General features: G+C 38.6%; 1 protein-coding gene across 4 annotated transcripts in view; it reads left to right on the top strand.

The window, feature by feature from the left end:
• ARHGAP28 (Rho GTPase activating protein 28) overlaps positions 1–17,016 on the top strand; it is a 79,544-nt gene that overhangs the window by 53,456 nt on the left and 9,072 nt on the right. For all 4 annotated transcript variants that reach the window (XM_080579392.1, XM_080579391.1, XM_080579394.1 and 1 more), the window contains 8 exons: positions 1,650–1,807; positions 6,791–6,956; positions 7,071–7,162; positions 8,503–8,580; positions 11,813–11,975; positions 13,400–13,482; positions 15,640–15,837; positions 16,545–16,688. In XM_080579392.1, coding sequence (XP_080435518.1) covers positions 1,650–1,807; positions 6,791–6,956; positions 7,071–7,162; positions 8,503–8,580; positions 11,813–11,975; positions 13,400–13,482; positions 15,640–15,837; positions 16,545–16,688 — 1,082 coding nt within the window. The remainder of the gene's footprint in view (positions 1–1,649; positions 1,808–6,790; positions 6,957–7,070; positions 7,163–8,502; positions 8,581–11,812; positions 11,976–13,399; positions 13,483–15,639; positions 15,838–16,544; positions 16,689–17,016) is intronic.

Below are 17,016 nucleotides of genomic sequence, written 5' to 3'. Positions count from 1 at the left end.
TTCTTTTCCAGTACTGCAGAAATTGTAATGATGAAATTTATCATCTTTCTGGTTCTCCCCTATTATTCTGGTATACTAATGGTGTCGGTTTGGACACCGCTTAAACATTTTGCCCTGGCAGTTATTGGCAGTGCTAATGAAAATGATAGCTCTGCTCTACTCAGTGTCCGGATAGCTGTCAGTAGCCTTCCAGGGAATGTCCATCTTCTATTTTGAAAGCTCTTTCCATCACTACTGTTCAGGGCTTACCTAAAGGGTTATTAGTAAGTATTAATTTATTGTTAATATAATTATATTAACTTTCACAAATATGGAGTTTCTAAAATAGTCACTTAGATGTTTAACTTTGGATATAGTGCCACAGACATTTTCCTTGGTTGCAAAAGCTGTTAATTTCACTGTTCTACTGATACCTCTGCCCCTCAAGCAGTCGTATTAGAACAGATTGAGTAGCAAATGGCCAGGGCTTCTGCAGAGAGTCTGTGATACCAGGTGTAAGGATGGAAAGAGAGATGAAAAGCATCTTAAAATTCTTTGGCCATTGGGTAACATTTGAGGCCAAAGTTCAGAAGCCAGGCTTACGTTTTTCATACCAGAATTTCAAAATAAATGTTGCTACAACGTGTTGGGAAAAAAAAAAAAATCTGTAAATGAAATGATTCAAAAATCATGGGGCATGCAAATGTTTATAAAATATATAATGCTTTTTAATTCACCTTCTGATTTCCATGGCTTTTGAATGCATTTGGGTCGCATTAGTAAACTCATCTCTGCAGTCCTGGGGGCTGAAATTTTACATCACTTTCAATGGAAAGTGTGATCTTGTTCCAATTGCATGAGTCTAGGAGCTGGACATTAATGGAAAATGTAAAATTGTCCTGAAATGTGAGAGATCAGTCATGAAAGTTGGCAACACTGGAACTCATGTATATTATCACACTTTGGACTCCATGACAATAGAGTATTTCTGTACTTGACTGTACCGATCTCAAAAATTTTCCTTTGATATCCACTAATTTCAGGAGGTAACTAAACTTCAGAGTTGTACAGTAAGTCATTTCATAGTATCTATCAGAAATTACAGTAAAAATAGTGTTTTTGCAAACAGTAAGATTGTACATTGAGTCCTGTTTTGGTGCTACACACCTAGACTAGCAACCGTGAGAAATGTGAGTACATATGCGTGTGAGCATATAAAATGTATGCACAATGCATATAAAATATATGCACAATGTCTTTTGATTGTAAATAAGTCAACAGTGACCTGAAAATGTGTCAAAAACATTTTTCTGTCAGATACTTTTTTTTCTCAATTGTTCATCACACAAGTGCCAACACTTTGCTGGCCTGGATAGACAAGGACAGAGTACAAAAACTTGATAATTCATGATAAACAGGAAGTTCCAGCTTGACTATCTTTCTCACGAAAAGCAACAAGTTAAATAATCTAAAATGAAAATAAGGATTTTATTTCTAAGGGGTTATTTCCTCCAGACAAAACAGGAACAAGCTGTGTTTTACACTGAAATTCCTCTTTGAAGCACTTCCTTTATTACTTTCTCAAGATTTTTGTCATCTTGGTTCAATTTTTTAATGTCCTGAATGCAAGCATACATTCAGTGTTCATATGCAGTATCCCTTATTTTCAGCTAATAGCTGTCTAGACTGTGGACTAGATAAAGGCAGCCCGTCCGTAACAGAAGAGCTCTCCTATGAGGTCTCTTTCTCAGAATCCATTACGGTCCTTCCAAAAAGCCGAGAGTGGACGAAAAACCAGAGGTTCAAAAAGGAAGACTCTGCTTTGCCTGTAAGTTTGTTCTCTATATATTTCCTCAATGTTTGTGGGTGTTGTTTCTTTTGGTTTGGTTTGGTTTTGTGTATTTATTTTTTTTACCCATTAATTTTCTGCTTTATATGCCCAGCACATTGGAGGCTGTTAAGGTACATTAGCTGTTCTTTGCTATGTGTTCTTTATGGCAAATCCATATATGAATTCTTTATGGATCCTGCCATGCTTGTCTACAGTTTATGACCGATTCCCAGAGAGGTACCAAAAATAAACTGGATATTCAAGCCTGGTTTTCAGATGTACCCATCACAAATTAATATATGTAACTCAATCCACAAATATTGCACCGCCTGCACATTTTTCATATCGAAATGAAGTCGTTACTGGCACTAATACCAGCAATCATTTTCATTACTGGTCTGCTTTCCTACTTTATTCCCCCACAGATTATCTGCCTTTGTTAACACATAGGTTTAAAATTGCTCCACAGATGAAGGAGAGGAAAGCAAGCATTAGTCCTGCAGCAGTGCTGATTGCCTCCAATCAATATTCTATGCAATTACACTATAGGAGACACTACATGAATGGCTAAAGGAAAGTTAACCATATCCTATCATCCAACAAGACCTACAGTGAGCAGTCATGCCATTTTCTGGAATTATTCATTGAATTCAGTAGATACTTTTCTATTTTCATCAGCCCTCACAGCTTCCATTACTGACAACTGGAGCATTAGGTTCATGCTCCAGATATCACCTCTTTAGTGAGATGTCTGAAATAGCTGTAAATTATTTGGAAGCATTTCCTGAATGTTATGGCATCCTGAGGTCCTGAACTAATCCGAAATTGTTGCTATCCACACAGACATTGAATTGTCTGAGAATTATCCATTTGTCTATCTGAGGCACCACCAAGGAAGCAGAACTTTAGATGTAGAATTAAACTTCCTTGTGGAAGGAGGGATAAGATACCAAATAGATTACAACTGGTATGAAATCTCTGTGTTTTAGTTTCGTTTTTGTTTGTTTGTTGTTGTTTTTTTTTGTTTTGTTTTGTTGTTTTTCTGTGGTGTGGTTAACTTGGCATCCTTTGGAGAATAAGGTTATCTCTACATTTGTCATGTCTCTCACAAACCAAGAGTTCCTCCTTGCTCCTTGCAATAGCAAACCTCAGACTATACTATTAGACTAAACCTCAGCCTTTACTATTACACACACACACACAAAAATTGTTCTCTGCAACCATTCTGACACTAACTTTTCAGTTGATAGATCAGGAAAACTGGTGACAAACAGGGAAGAGAATGTGCCACGTTGATTATTTTGGACCCATGGATGCATAATTGATTAGTTTTAGAAAAGGACATTAGTTTTAGAAAAGGACATTATTGTGCTTGCAGTGAAGTCTTCTGCATGCAGGGCAGCTTTCTGTACACTTGGAAGATTACACAAGAAACATTTCAGGTCATCAGAGACATAAACATTCTAAACGTAGTCAATAATTGTAGCTGTTGGTGTTGGCATTTTTCTTAGTTCATGTGTTGCTTAGTTCATTCTTAGTTCATGTGTTGCCACTCATGGTATTTATTTTTTCCTGTAATGCCTCAGACTGTAATGGGACCCAGCAAAAAATCACCTCTTGGTCTGTTATGCAGACTCATGCTCTTAAGGACTGTCCCAACTTCCTCAAGATGGGCCAAAAGGGACAGACTGAAGTCTACACATCATACTTTTTCTGGTAGCTTTCTTGCATGCTAGTATAATCAGCATCATGGATGGCATATACTGAGCTACATGTAGAGAAATTATGTCATAAAATACCATGTCCTCTGCAGCTTCCAGAGGAGCCAAATAAACATCACTTGCCCCATAGGGTTACTTGCAATTTCCCCAACACGGAAACATAATTAATGCGACTTAGCCAAAGATTTTTCAGAATTAAAGTCAGTAAGCATTTCAGGCCTATAGTAAACCATATAGTTCCGTATAGTAAACCATATAGTTCCGTATAGTAAACCATATATACAGAGACAACGTGTCAAACAATATCAGACACAATCCTTAGTCAAAATAATAGTTCTTTAATTTTCAGAATACCACAGCTATCTTTGATGCTACATAGCTTGACTCCACTGTTTGTAAGAAAAATCACTGGAAAATTATGACAGAAGACACAACAAAGAAGCATAGCCCCAAACCTTGTGTTAACATTGCATCACATTATTATGACCCTAGAAGTCAACTAGCCAATATGAAAAATCTTTGTAGCTACCCTTTGTAATCAATTTTGGAGAGTTTGTCATTTTGTCTTGGTAAGCGTACTTGCAAACAGACTTTGTTATTCTCTATGTTTTATTCTCCATCCCCTCAGGAAATATATATATATACACTGTGTAATTTTTTTTTTCCCCAAGATGATTTACAGTGTTTTTGGACATTGTACATCAATGGGGCTGAAAAGACATAGAAATTATTTTTGTTTATCTTCAGAAGGCCATGATCCATGTAGATCCAGTTGTATTATTAAGTCTCAGCATAAGAGTTACAATAGACTTGCTGAGTTTTGGGGAGTAAAGATTCTTGACTAAAATGCCCCAACCATCATGCAAATACATTATTCCATTCCCTGCACTCCCCAGTTTTGATTAACCCATATTGAAAAACTGTGTGCAATGCAGTTCAGGAAGACCCAGCCTACATGATCTATATGTCCTTTGTCTTCTCCTACTTTTGAAATCTGGTGTAATTTTTTTTTTCCCTGCCTTTTTCTTGGTATGTTTGGCTGGGTTGGGTTAAATATATTGAGTCCAAATTTGTTTAAAATGGGAGGACTGGGAAGAAATCTCCAGAAGCAAAACACTCTTAAAAAATGTGTTTCCACACAATTCCCTGAAGAGAAGAGATTGTTTGCAATGGTGTTTATTTGTACCTCTGACTAACAATTACTGTTCTGAGTTATAACTAAATTAAAAATATATATATAACACCAAAGTTCCACAGTGCTTTGGAAAGCATGCTTTATACCATACTTTGTTATTATTTCTAGCAATCGTGTCAAAAACGGATGGGTATTTGTTCTTTCTGACATTTGTACAAATGCTTATGGTGTGATGCAATACTCCTGGCTCTGGTCCATGACACTCCAGCTTCTAAAATATGTAGACATCTTCACATGACCAATATTACTAAATATTTAGTTCAAGCCTACTTGAATAAATGATTTCTTAGCTGCTGGGAGTCATTTCTATGCCTAAATGCTTCTTGAGCAATAAAAAGTACCAGTAAAGTGTCAGGTTGGCATCAGGACTAGCTGGTTTTACTGCTGGACTTTCTTCTGATCTTTACTCTGAATTCCCCTTTAAGACCTCATAAATGAGTAGTATTATGCAAAGCAGACATGTATTCATCCCTCCCACCACTAATGGATATACAACTATATCTGTGATGATATGAGTCCGTTACTTTAACAACAATCAAAAGCATTCTGGGGGAGGAAGAAGCAAAGCGAAGTGTAATATACTGCTAAAACTGGGCAAAGTTTTGTTAGCATGTAACTCGTTCTTCCAGACCAGAGTACAGGCAGAGCACTGAGGTTAACATCTCTGCTCCAGTGACACCGCACTTAGTGGATGAGGGAAAGGCTGTGGATGTGGTCTATCTTGACTTCAGTAAGGCTTTTGACACCATTTCCCATAGCATTCTCCTCAAGAAAATGGCTGCTCATGGCTTGGACTGGCGTACATTTCGCTGAGTTAGAATATGGCTGGGTAGCCGGGCCCAAAGAGTCGTGGTGAATGGAGTCAAATCCAGTTGGAGGCCGGTCACTAGTGGCGTCCCCCAGGGCTCAGTACTGGGGCCAGTTCTCTTTAATATCTTTATCGATGATCTGGATGAGGGGATTGAGTGCACCCTCAGTAAGTTTGCAGACAACACCAAGTCAGGTGCATGTGTTGATCTGCTCGAGGGTAGGAAGGCTCTGCAGGAGGATCTGGATAAGCTGGACCGATGGGCTGAGGCCAACTGTATGAAGTTCAACAAGGCCAAGTGCCGGGTCCTGCATCTGGGGCACAACAACCCCAAGCAGAACCACAGGACGGGAGATGAGTGGTTAGAAAGCTGCCTGGCCGAGAAGGACCTGGGAGTATTGGTTGATAGGCAGCTGAATACGAGCCAGCAGTGTGCTCAGGTAGCCAAGAAGGCCAACAACATCCTGTCTTGTATAAGAAACAGTGTGGCCAGCAGGGCTAGGGAAGTGATTGTGCCCCTGTACTCAGCTCTGGTGAGGCCACACCTCGAGTACTGTGTTCAGTTTTGGGCCCCTCGCTGCAAGAAGGACATGGAGGTGCTCGAGAGAGTCCAGAGAAGGGCAATGAAGCTGGTGAGGGGTCTGGAGAACAAGTCTTACAAGGAGCAGCTGAGGGAGCTGGGATTGTTCAGTCTGGAAAGAGGAGGCTCAGGGGCGACCTTATCACACTCTACAGGTACCTTAAAGGAGGCTGGGGGTTGGTCTATTCTCCCACGTGCCTGGTGACAGGACGAGGGGGAATGGGCTAAAGTTGCACCAGGGGAGGTTTAGGTTGGATATTAGGAAGAATTTCTTTACCGAAAGGGTTGTTAGGCATTAGAATGGGCTGCCCAGGGAAGTGGTTGAGTCACCATCCTTGGAGTTCTTTAAAAGACGTTGAGATTTAGAGCTTAGTGATATGGTTTAGTGGAGGACTTGTTAGTGTTATGTCAGAGGTTGGACTCGGTGATCTTGGAGGTCTCTTCCAGCCTAGATGATTCTGTGATTCTGTGATTCTATCATAAGCAAGAAGCTAAGCTATGTTTCAGGTGGATGGAAGTAATATCAACATACCAGGTTAATATATAGAGTTGCAGTTCAGCTCTTTGGTGTTACCCATCTACCCTGACTTCCTTTCAAATATGAGCATCTCTTTAAAAACAAAAATTCACATGCTAATTCTAGTGCAAATAAAGATGCAACCCATCTCTACTGTAGAAATTCATTGTTCGGAAAAGCCGGTTTGGACTGACAGAGGTTGGAGACCTCTCTCCTGAAGACATGAAGAAGATCCGCTACCTCTCCCTGATTGAGCTAACAGCCTTCTATGATGCCCTGGGAGTGGAGCTGAAGAGGAACCGCACAGAGAGGGTGCGGGGACGAGGTACTGTACCATGGCATCTGCATGGCAGCCACCTGGGCACTGCTCAGCATTGCTAAAAGGACATGTGCAAGGCTGTGTTTGCTCTCTTTCATATTTGTTGTTGTTATTTTTAAGAAAATGGTCTTTTTGGAGTCCCTCTCGCAGTGCTGCTGGAGAATGATCAAAAGAAGGTTCCTGGAGTAAAAGTTCCCCTCATCTTCCAAAAAGTGAGTATAACGTGACCGTCTAAGCCACTAAGATTGGCATTTCCGTCATTTGCACTGACACCCAGAACACACGTCAGATAAGAAAAGATACAAGCTTTGCAGTTTTCAAGGTGTCTTCTACAGGTCTCTGTATGTATGTTGTGTTTTGAACACCTCATGACACACAGACAATTGTTTCTCTTGCATTTTTTCTATGGTGGGGACCTCTTTCCATTTTTGTAGTTGTGTGGCACCATACAGTAAACCTTGAAAAACAAATGTCAGGCTTTCTGTTTCCCTTTCTCCTTAAATTAGAGAGGCAGGCAAAATTGTATGTGTTTGTGCAGAAGTAGCACAAATGAATTCTGTCAGAAGTTTTAATTCCATGTGGATTCAAACTGCAGGTATTACTTAGCTATTATTTCCAGAGTGGATGTGGTATCTTCTCTTTGAGGTTTTTATGACAAGATAAACATCATTTATATAAGTCTTTTGACTATACATTGACATCCAGCAGATGTCTTGGAGATAGGTACACAGACACAAGCACACATACATTTACACAGATTTACAAGAACTTGACATTACAAAAAATTTCAATGTAAATACTTAGAAAAGGGGAAGTGGCAAGGAATGTCAGGGGAAAGACTGACAGATCTTGAATATTTGTATGACTTTGCAAGCAGCTTCATGGGTCCTTTGTCAAGTTACTGTTGGAAATTAGAAGGATCCAACAGCTAGGACAAAAAGTAGAGCGGGTAGTGAAACTTCAAAGCTATATGAATAAATACTAAGAAAGGATTTTTTGTTCTTGTTCAATCTAATTTCTGTTAAATCAATTTATTTTTTTTTTAATAAAAACTTAGAGTGCAAAGCCTATTGCTCTATTCACAGAAATTTCAAAATAAAATATCTTGTGATCATTTTCTAATCTGAGTTCTCAGGTCCCAGAAACATGTTATCTATAATCCATTCCATTGTGCTCCTCAGGGAGAGACTTAAACATTTCTCTGAGGTTAATTTTCCTTCAAAACACCATTGTATTTAACCCAGTGTATCTGCCCTTTTATTAATACATTTATGTGTTACTTGTTCTATAGCAGTGCCAAGTCCCAAATCAAGGACAGAGGGGCCTACTGTGTTATCGGTTTTCCGTACTCTCCATATGCCGGATTTCAGGGTCAGGGATATAGAGATCAAATTAGGAAGGCTTACTTACATGATCTGGCTTGTTTTCATTAGCAAATTATTTATAAATGTATCTTTTTCAAGTTAGTTTCAAGGAGACCTAGGTTGAAAAAAAAAAAAAAAAGTATTTTAAAATACTTCTGAGTATTTTCCTGGGTTTTGCTTATTTTCAGCTGCTGCTCAAGCTTGAGGAAACTGGTTTAGAAACTGAAGGAATTCTTCGAGTGCCCGGATCTGCCTCCAGGGTTAAGGTAGATGTTTGTGCTAGTTTTCTGTCTCCTGGACCACAGCTTCTATGTCAAATAACACAGTACACACAAATACTAACTGTACATAAATACTGATATGTGTAGATCAGCATTCCCAGTCCTACCAGTGAAAGGTCAGATTAGTTCCTGGGAACCAATAAATCACAGAGCATGTGGTCTATTGCTTTGCATTTGTTAATGTTCTATATAAAGCATGGACTTGGTGTTGAATTGAACTAAACATTGAGCGATACTTCCAGTTTATCTCTGTCATCCAAAATTGCTGTGATCTTATCTCCTTTTTAATTTATTTCAGAAATCCAGAATTGTCAAGCTGAGCTAACTTAAGTTCTTATTCTATGTCATTTTAACCTTTGTGTCATTTTATTTCTCATTTGTCTTCTGTGATCTTACGATTTCATGTTCCAAGTGAGAGAATTTTGACCTGTCTTCACTGTTTGGCAGCCTAGAATGCTGTATTTTCACAGGCTATTTGCAGGCCATGAACACAGGCTAGCTGGTAGCCAATAACCTTGGCTCTGCCACTACAGTGCAGTAACACTTGGAAATGTTCCTCCAGACCAACTTGATTCTAGAAGCTGAAGGCCTGTGCCAGAGGCAAGATAGGAAATGAAGGTGTTTTGTTTTTGTTTTTGTTTTTGTTTTCTGGGCTTTGAAGCATCTATCTCTTTTCCATATTTTTTTTTAATCCAAATCTAGCAACTCCTTATTGTGATAACCTCCCATTCACACTTTCTCACCCTCAAGATAGCTATTCTTGCTTTCTGAAGCAGGAAAGCTCAGCCTGGTGGCACATGCGCAAAAACTAATGTTGGGGATTACTAAACACTGATGGGCTGGGTATCATCAAAAGTGACTGTACAAGAAAAAGCAGCATCATGTGAAATGCACCAAAGATAGGCAGTGGCATCCTAACTCCTTTTGTCTTTCTGGATTGATAAAAGTATTCAGTACCTTGCAAAGTGCCACATCTTGAAGAAGAGAACTCCTAATTTGTCCTGTACTTGTCAGCTTCCTCATTTTTTCATATAAATACTTAGAGTATTATTTCACACAATCTCAAATTTCTCAGATGTCTTTGGGGAGATTACACAGCAGGGCTGTGCTCTACCTAATTAAATGACTTTCTTGTTCTTTGCATGTACTGTGCTGTGTCTTGTTCACTCCTTATTCACAGCCTTTACCCAGGGAGATGCTATGAGATATGAGTTCATCTGTAACTTTCCTGTACTGGGTGGTAAGTCAAACTGCCCACATAAATGTTTTAAATTATTTGAGTTTTGGCTTCATTTAAGTCTGTCCAACAATCCAACCAGCAAGAGAGAGGGTTTTTTTTTTCAAAGTAGATCCAGATTTCATCCTTCAAAGCCTTCATACATTATTATGACATTAGGATTTGAGGGCATTCCAATTTTATTTCATTCTTATTTGGAGAAGAAAAGGCATATGGAAGCAATTAAAGGTTACTCTTCTATAAAACAAAGAATAGGAGAAATAAATACAACTTTTCCTCTCTAATCTAGTCTCTAATCTAGTTTGTAACGAAAGCTCCAGTGAACCAAAACTGCACAATAATCTACCGTGGGATCAGCCATGGTAAAAAAGTGGCCAAAAAGTTTTTGAAAGCACTTAGATGCATGTGTCTGTGTGTGTGTGTATGTTTCTATGTATAAATATCTATCTCTATCTATTCTTACCTGTACATATATGTACACATATATGTACACATATATGTACATGTTTCAAAAGTTTTTCTTTGTATTTCTACTGCTTTCTCAGCAGAAACATGGAAAGTAGTTCTTCTCTCCTCTTGTGATTTTGATAAGGTGAGGAGTTCTGTTCCACATTTCCCAGTCAGTTACCAAGAGAAAATTTAATCCAGGTGTTTGTATGGTTTATGGGCAAAGGATGTGAACAGAGGAAGCTGAGATAGCCCAGATTACAAGAAGTAAAATGTGCTGGTAAAAATGAGATTGTAACATTATATACCAAATCCTGAATGAGTCTCTATTTCCTTTTGTGCCAGCCATTTCACTTCATTATGTGTGACCATATTTGATATGTAATTTCCTTCCATTCAAGTGAGGCATGGTAAACAGAATTCATTTTTGAAAGCTTTTCTGTCCAAATGTACTGGTTTTTGTTGTTGTTGTTTGTTGTGTTTTGTTTTATTTTGTTTTGTTGGCTTTTTTTTTTCATAGTAGTAATGTATATTTGACAAAAGCATGATCTGAAACTTGAATATCAGCTACAGATGTATTTTGTCAAAAACAGTCTCACAAAAAAAAACATTAACAGGCTTCTTATGGATAAGGCAGCATATGGCCAGTAATAATTGTGAAAGCTGTATTATTTATGGATATCCTTACATTACAAGGACTTCCTTCAATCTTATTTAGCCAAAAACTTTCTGACAGAGCTTACATTTTCCAAACAGTGATCTGGGTTTGAAGCCAAATTCTGCTCCTAATAGGAACTTTACTGAATATTTCCCATTCTTACACATATGAAACATTGATTTGTTACCCTCCAGAGCTAAATATACCTTGGTTATAGAGCAAGATGCTAACATGGAGAACAACAGGATTAGATATGCACCCAAAACAGTATAATCAATTCTATCTGAACTCTCTCTTGGGCTTTTGAGGTGTTTGTTTTTGTTTTGTTTTGTTTTGTTTGTTTGTTTGTTTGTTTTAACATGCATCAAGTGTAGTTTTTCTGATAATTTGATGATGATTTGCTACCTTCATTTTTTTACAAAGTGATCAAATTTAATTATCACTAACCTAAAAGAAAATATCCTTCTAAAGACAGGAAGTCATGAAGTTCAAACCATTTGCTCAGGGCCCCTGGACTAGGATGCCAACAGATTGTCTAGCAATTTCACTGGCAGTGAGGAAGAACATGCAACTCCTTTGTGATTTAAGGGTCAAAACCTCTGGATGAGTATTTTAATATGTCAAATATGTCACTGGCAGAGATCTAGCTATAGCAAACAAAATTTAGCCTGCATTGCAAAATATCCCCAGGAATCTGTCTTGTTAACCTGCTCTGAACTCCACACAGCTGTACCAGGACCACTACTGGTTTAGGGCTACTTTAATTCAACTGTGGTATAAACATGCCTGTTGTTTGTAAAAAGATTTCTGAAGTGATCTCAGATTGCCAGGTTAGAAGCAATGACTGAAGGTCAGATGTTCCTCTTATCTTTCAGAATCTTCATCAAGAACTGGAGGCAAAATTTTATGAAGACACTTTTGACTGGGACCAAGTACGAAACAATGATGCAGCAGGACTGCTGAAAATGTTTATAAGAGAACTCCCAAGCCCGCTCTTCACAGTGGAATATCTGCCTGCTTTCATCACTTTAGTGGAAAGTAGGTAGAAAAGGAGTTTTTATAAACTGATGTTGATAAATTGCAGCAGTGCAGAAGTAGAAAGAAAAAAAGATCTACTGAGTGGCCTAAGCATTTAATTTTTCTGCAACCGTTCCTTTTTAGACGGGGAAAAAAAATAAAAAAATCTGTGTATTTAGCCTATAGTATAGATTCATTGTGTGAGTGACACAACTGTTTAGTGTGAGATTTTAACCCTTTGAACAAACAATGGTTGAGCAATATCTTTCATATGTAGGCTAATTCACACAAATCACAGATTTCATAAATGAAAATTTCTGCAAGGTAAGTTCAAGTCACTTCCTTTTAGTTAATATTCTGTTAGATCTATTATTTTTCTTAAAGTTTATGTTGAGGTCAGAATATTCATACAAGATGCATGCGATCACAGATGGCTTCAGGCCATCTGTTTTTGTTTACAGTGTACACACGCCGTCTTATTTGGAGTACATTTCGTTCATTTCCATTCCAGGAAGAGTGCAGTAGTACCCTGCAATACCTATTGACTTTATTGTAAATTCACTTGAGCTAGGACAGAGTGAGACTATCAGGATGGTGAATTTATTAGGCAGACTGGTACAGAAAAATTAGAACCTTTATATAAGGCTGTGGCCAAATTTTCTGTCTCCATGAGGTAGCTTAAAGGGCATGGAGAGGTGACCCCTTGCTGCATCCTTCACATAATTAAGTATGCTCCTTATGAGACCCAGACTGAATGCAGTGATGATCACTTTCCAGTGTGGTGAAGACTGAACAGGAGGTATCTGTGCAAAATAAAGTGACTATTCTTCTTACTAATAGACACGTTATCCACATCACACTTTTGATTTTCCCCCAACCTCACTCACCCTCCCAGAATGGAAGTGGATGAGAGTTAGTGTATTCCATTCCCATCTTCTCCATCGCAACTCATTATTGCATTTTGTAACTGACATTTAGCTAGAGTGCTAGATTTGGAACAAATATTTTTTTTAAGTTACGAACAATCAGTCTCCACTCTAATAACATAAGCATTCAGCAAAATACTCAACAATATTAGTATGAAAATTTTCTGAAAACAATTTCAGTTTGAAAGGGTGGAAACTACTTGATCCCTGTACAACACATTCTGACCCAGATATCAGAGGGAATCTGATTAGCACTGAAAAATATTGGGTCCTTGTTATTTAGACAGAATTTTATATAGCCTTGTCTCTGTCTGTGACAAAGATCCCAGATATTAAGGAAAAACCCACTCATTAAACCAAATTTATATTTGGGAAAAAAGTTGTTGTTAGTCAATAGCTAAACATGTTAATCTGAACTGGCTAGTCATTGCTGTGTTTCTAGAACTGCTGACCAACCAGGTTTTTAGATCAAACCAATTGTAACTGGGATTTGAAAAATATAATTGTTCATGTTCTTAGAAATCTCCAAGATCAAGTTACAGCTCCAAGCTTTGCATCTGTTGATCATGCTGCTGCCTGAAGCCAACAGGGACACAGCCAAGGTAAGTTCTTTATTTGGTATCACCTGCCATCTGTGGTGCCTTTGACTTCTAAATGAGAGCCAGTTTTGTGGTTTTTTTTCTCTTAACAGTCAATGATCAGAAGTTGCACCATGAAAGTATTCATCTGTGTTTCTTATAATTTCCTTGAAAAGGTGATCAAATTCCCTAGCTGTCATTTCTTTTACAAGCAATTAGAAATAGTTACTGAAGGTATCCAACTCCAAATGTTAGTAAATGGCTCCCAGAGATCATTTATCTTGAAGCATCCTTTTAAAAGAGGCATGTTCCTTGGATAGTTTGGGAAAATAAGGTTCAGTTCCTGAGGGTTCTGTATAACTGGAATTCTCTAGGTTGAAATTAAAAGAGAAGCTGTCCCCAAGGAGCTTGCCTAGAGCACCCCGAGGGCTGAAGGGCTTCCAGTTCACTGGACCAGACTGAAGGAGGTAATCCAAAGTAAAAACTCCTGAAATATGTATCTACAGCACGAATGTCAGGGCCTCAGCCTCAGCTGTTTTGCTTCACAATCCAATGCCCACATCCCTGTACCATTCCATGATACAAACACTGTGCCTACAAGCATTTGGGGTGGTGGGGAGCTCCCAGATCTGGTTAGAGCTGTGCTCTGACCCTAAGAGACACAGTCTGGGTCTTTGGACTTGTTTCCACTTAAAGAAAACCTGGGTGAATGAGTTACCAGGGAGCCACAGATGTTTTATCAGGTCCCCTTCTCATGAAGACCCTGCAGGTTCCCAACCCAAGAAGAACTCCTGTTGGTTAGTTTAGATATAGTTTTATGAACACTTCCAGTACCTAAAGGGTGCCTAGAGGAAAGCTGGAGAGAGACTCTTTGTCAGGAAGTGTAGTGATAGGACAAGGGTTAATGTCTTTAAACTAAAAAAGGGTAGATTTAGATTAGATATTAGGAAAAAAATCTTTACTTTGATGATGGTGAGGCACTGCAGCAGGTTGCCTAGAGAAGTTGTGGATGCCCTGTCCCTGGAAGTGTTTAAAGCCAGGTTAGCTGGAGCTTTGAGCAACATGGTCTGGTGGGAGATGTCCCTTGATGACCAAGGCAGGGGAGTTGGAAGTGCCCTTCCACCCCAAACAATTCTATGATTCTATGATTCTATGAAACCAGGTACTTTATTTACTTGTATTTATTCATGGGTGTAGGACGTGAATAACAACCATCTTCCAAGTGTTTGAAGGTCTTGCCAGTCATCTGTGAACAATGGGAGCTATTTCTTGTAAAAAAGTCCGTACAGATATGGAGCCCTATATGTAACATGCTAGAAGAGTGGCTTTAATTATTGGTAGGCTTTTATACTAAAATAGAAATGATGACAAAACTGAGTGTGTCTCTACTTGCAATCTATAATGAGATTTTAGAAATTTCTCCAACACATTTTCTGTTTTTTAATCCCTTGGTTTGTAAAAATGTTTCAATAGCAATGTCAGGATACAAAGATATTGGTTTTAATGGTGTTGTCTTGCAAAAGGACTCACTGGGAGACCCCAACTCTAGCCACAGCTACAATCCATCCTATTCAGTCACACAAGTAAAATTCTGAATAAACTGCCCAAAAGGGAAACTAGTTTCCTTTGAGTCTGCCATGCATGTGCAGAAGTGACGTCAGAGAATAACCACTGAGTGCTTCTTGCTTTCATTATCCCAGAACAAAAGTCTGGGGGTTGCTGGCAGAAGTGCCTCAGATTATATCACATATAGGACTGGTGCACATTTGAAGAGACACTGATCACCCTGATGATGGTAACATAAAATCGTGACCAGATAGATCAAAACGGACACTTTGAAACCTATGAAGAAATTAATTATTCCATTGCAACACCCTTTTAGCTTTTGTGTACTACAGGGTTCAGAGCCTTACTACTGATACTGTATTTGACTTCTATGGATTTGGGATTATGCTCTAAGTGGTACATAATTTATAAAAATGTATTTTGCTGAATTATTTCTCTGTGGTTGATGTTGTAACTGTGACAGCAAGAAATCCAAATGAGAATACAAAACCCCCTAAATTTCACCTCCAAGTGCAAACATGGCAGCTTTCTAGCCATATAGGTTGTGCATCTGAAAATACTTCATTTGGGTAAAATATTTTGTGAGTCTGAGCATAATAAGTGTTGTTTTTCCAGGCCTTTCTTCAGTTCCTGAAGAAGGTGGTTGCTAATGAAGGAAAGAATAAAATGAATTTGTGGAATGTTTCTATGATAGTTGCACCAAACCTCTTCATCTACAAAGGGAAACGTGCAAACCAACAAGAAATGCAAGCAGCTGCCACCACAGCGCATATTGTGCGGCTTTTAATTCGGTACCAGGACATCCTGTGGACAGTGAGTAATGCTGGTTCCCTCTTTATGGTTCCAGTACAGGGAAGGATTTTGCTATATACAGCAGAACTGTAGAAAACAGACTAAACTGAGCTTCTTTCTGAGAAAGATTTAACTATTCTTTAGTAACTGGCTGGAGTCTTACATATCTAGAATGAGATAAAGTGGTAGGTACCTCTGGAAGGATATTTACCTTGCCTATCTAAGACATTCCCTTTTGCATGAATTGCCCTGTAGAGGTACCTATCCCACACCAATTATTTTATAGGAGAATGTATAGGAGAATGATTTAATCTAGATGCCTAGGTGAGACATCTACACTTGAATCAAATGAAATGACTGTTTAAAGTCTAGTCTATCAAAATACGGGCCAAAAGTGTATACTACTTGCTAGACTTCTGAAAGTTGGTGTGAAGATGATGACGGTCTTAACTCTTTTCCTCATGAAAAAGGGAAGTTATGATGTAGATTGCAAAGACAGCTTCGTAATAAAGTTCCTACCATGGCAAACATCACTAAAAAGATTGATATGGAATGAAAGATGAACCACCAAAGGTGGGTTGTTAGGGGGAGCTGCTAAACCCATGTATCTTGCAGTAATAAATAGAGCTTCTGATACATGAAATTTGGTAACTTTTTGAAGACCAAACACCAGTTTTAGGAGGGGGAAAATCAACTGTTTATTCTCAGCTCTGTTTTCCTCCCTTTAGGTTCCATCCTTCCTGATTTCCCAAGTGAGAAAAATGAATGAGGCAGCAATAAACAACAGCAAGAGGCAGCTGATGTTTGACAAAGGAGTGAGAAAACTTCTGAGGAGAAAGACCATGGAGCGGGAGAGACCTGAAAGACCAGAGGTGTGATAAAAATGTAACATATCCAAATGTCAGCTTTAACTAACATCCCTCCTCTGTTATCTCATAAAAGCTTCTGGGGTGTGGGGAGGAAATTCCTATAGAGGTGTTATAAAGCTACTGCTTCTTTAAATATGTCTTCAAATTTTATTTCTATTCTAAGTGCTGCCATCTGGGGTGAGTTAGACCAACATCAGACTTTCATTTTGCCTTTCTCCTTAACTCTGCCAAATCTACATAATCCACCCCTTTGCCCTTTCTAAGTGGCTGACTTAAGTTTGCTTATTGCATCTCTTTTGCCATATATGCTCTCTTCACCATAGTAGTGATT

Source organism: Anser brachyrhynchus, assembly GCF_964034855.1.
Source record: "Anser brachyrhynchus genome assembly, chromosome: 2".
In the NCBI taxonomy this organism is placed as follows: Eukaryota; Metazoa; Chordata; class Aves; order Anseriformes; family Anatidae; genus Anser; species Anser brachyrhynchus.
This window is presented reverse-complemented; position numbering and strand designations above follow the sequence as displayed.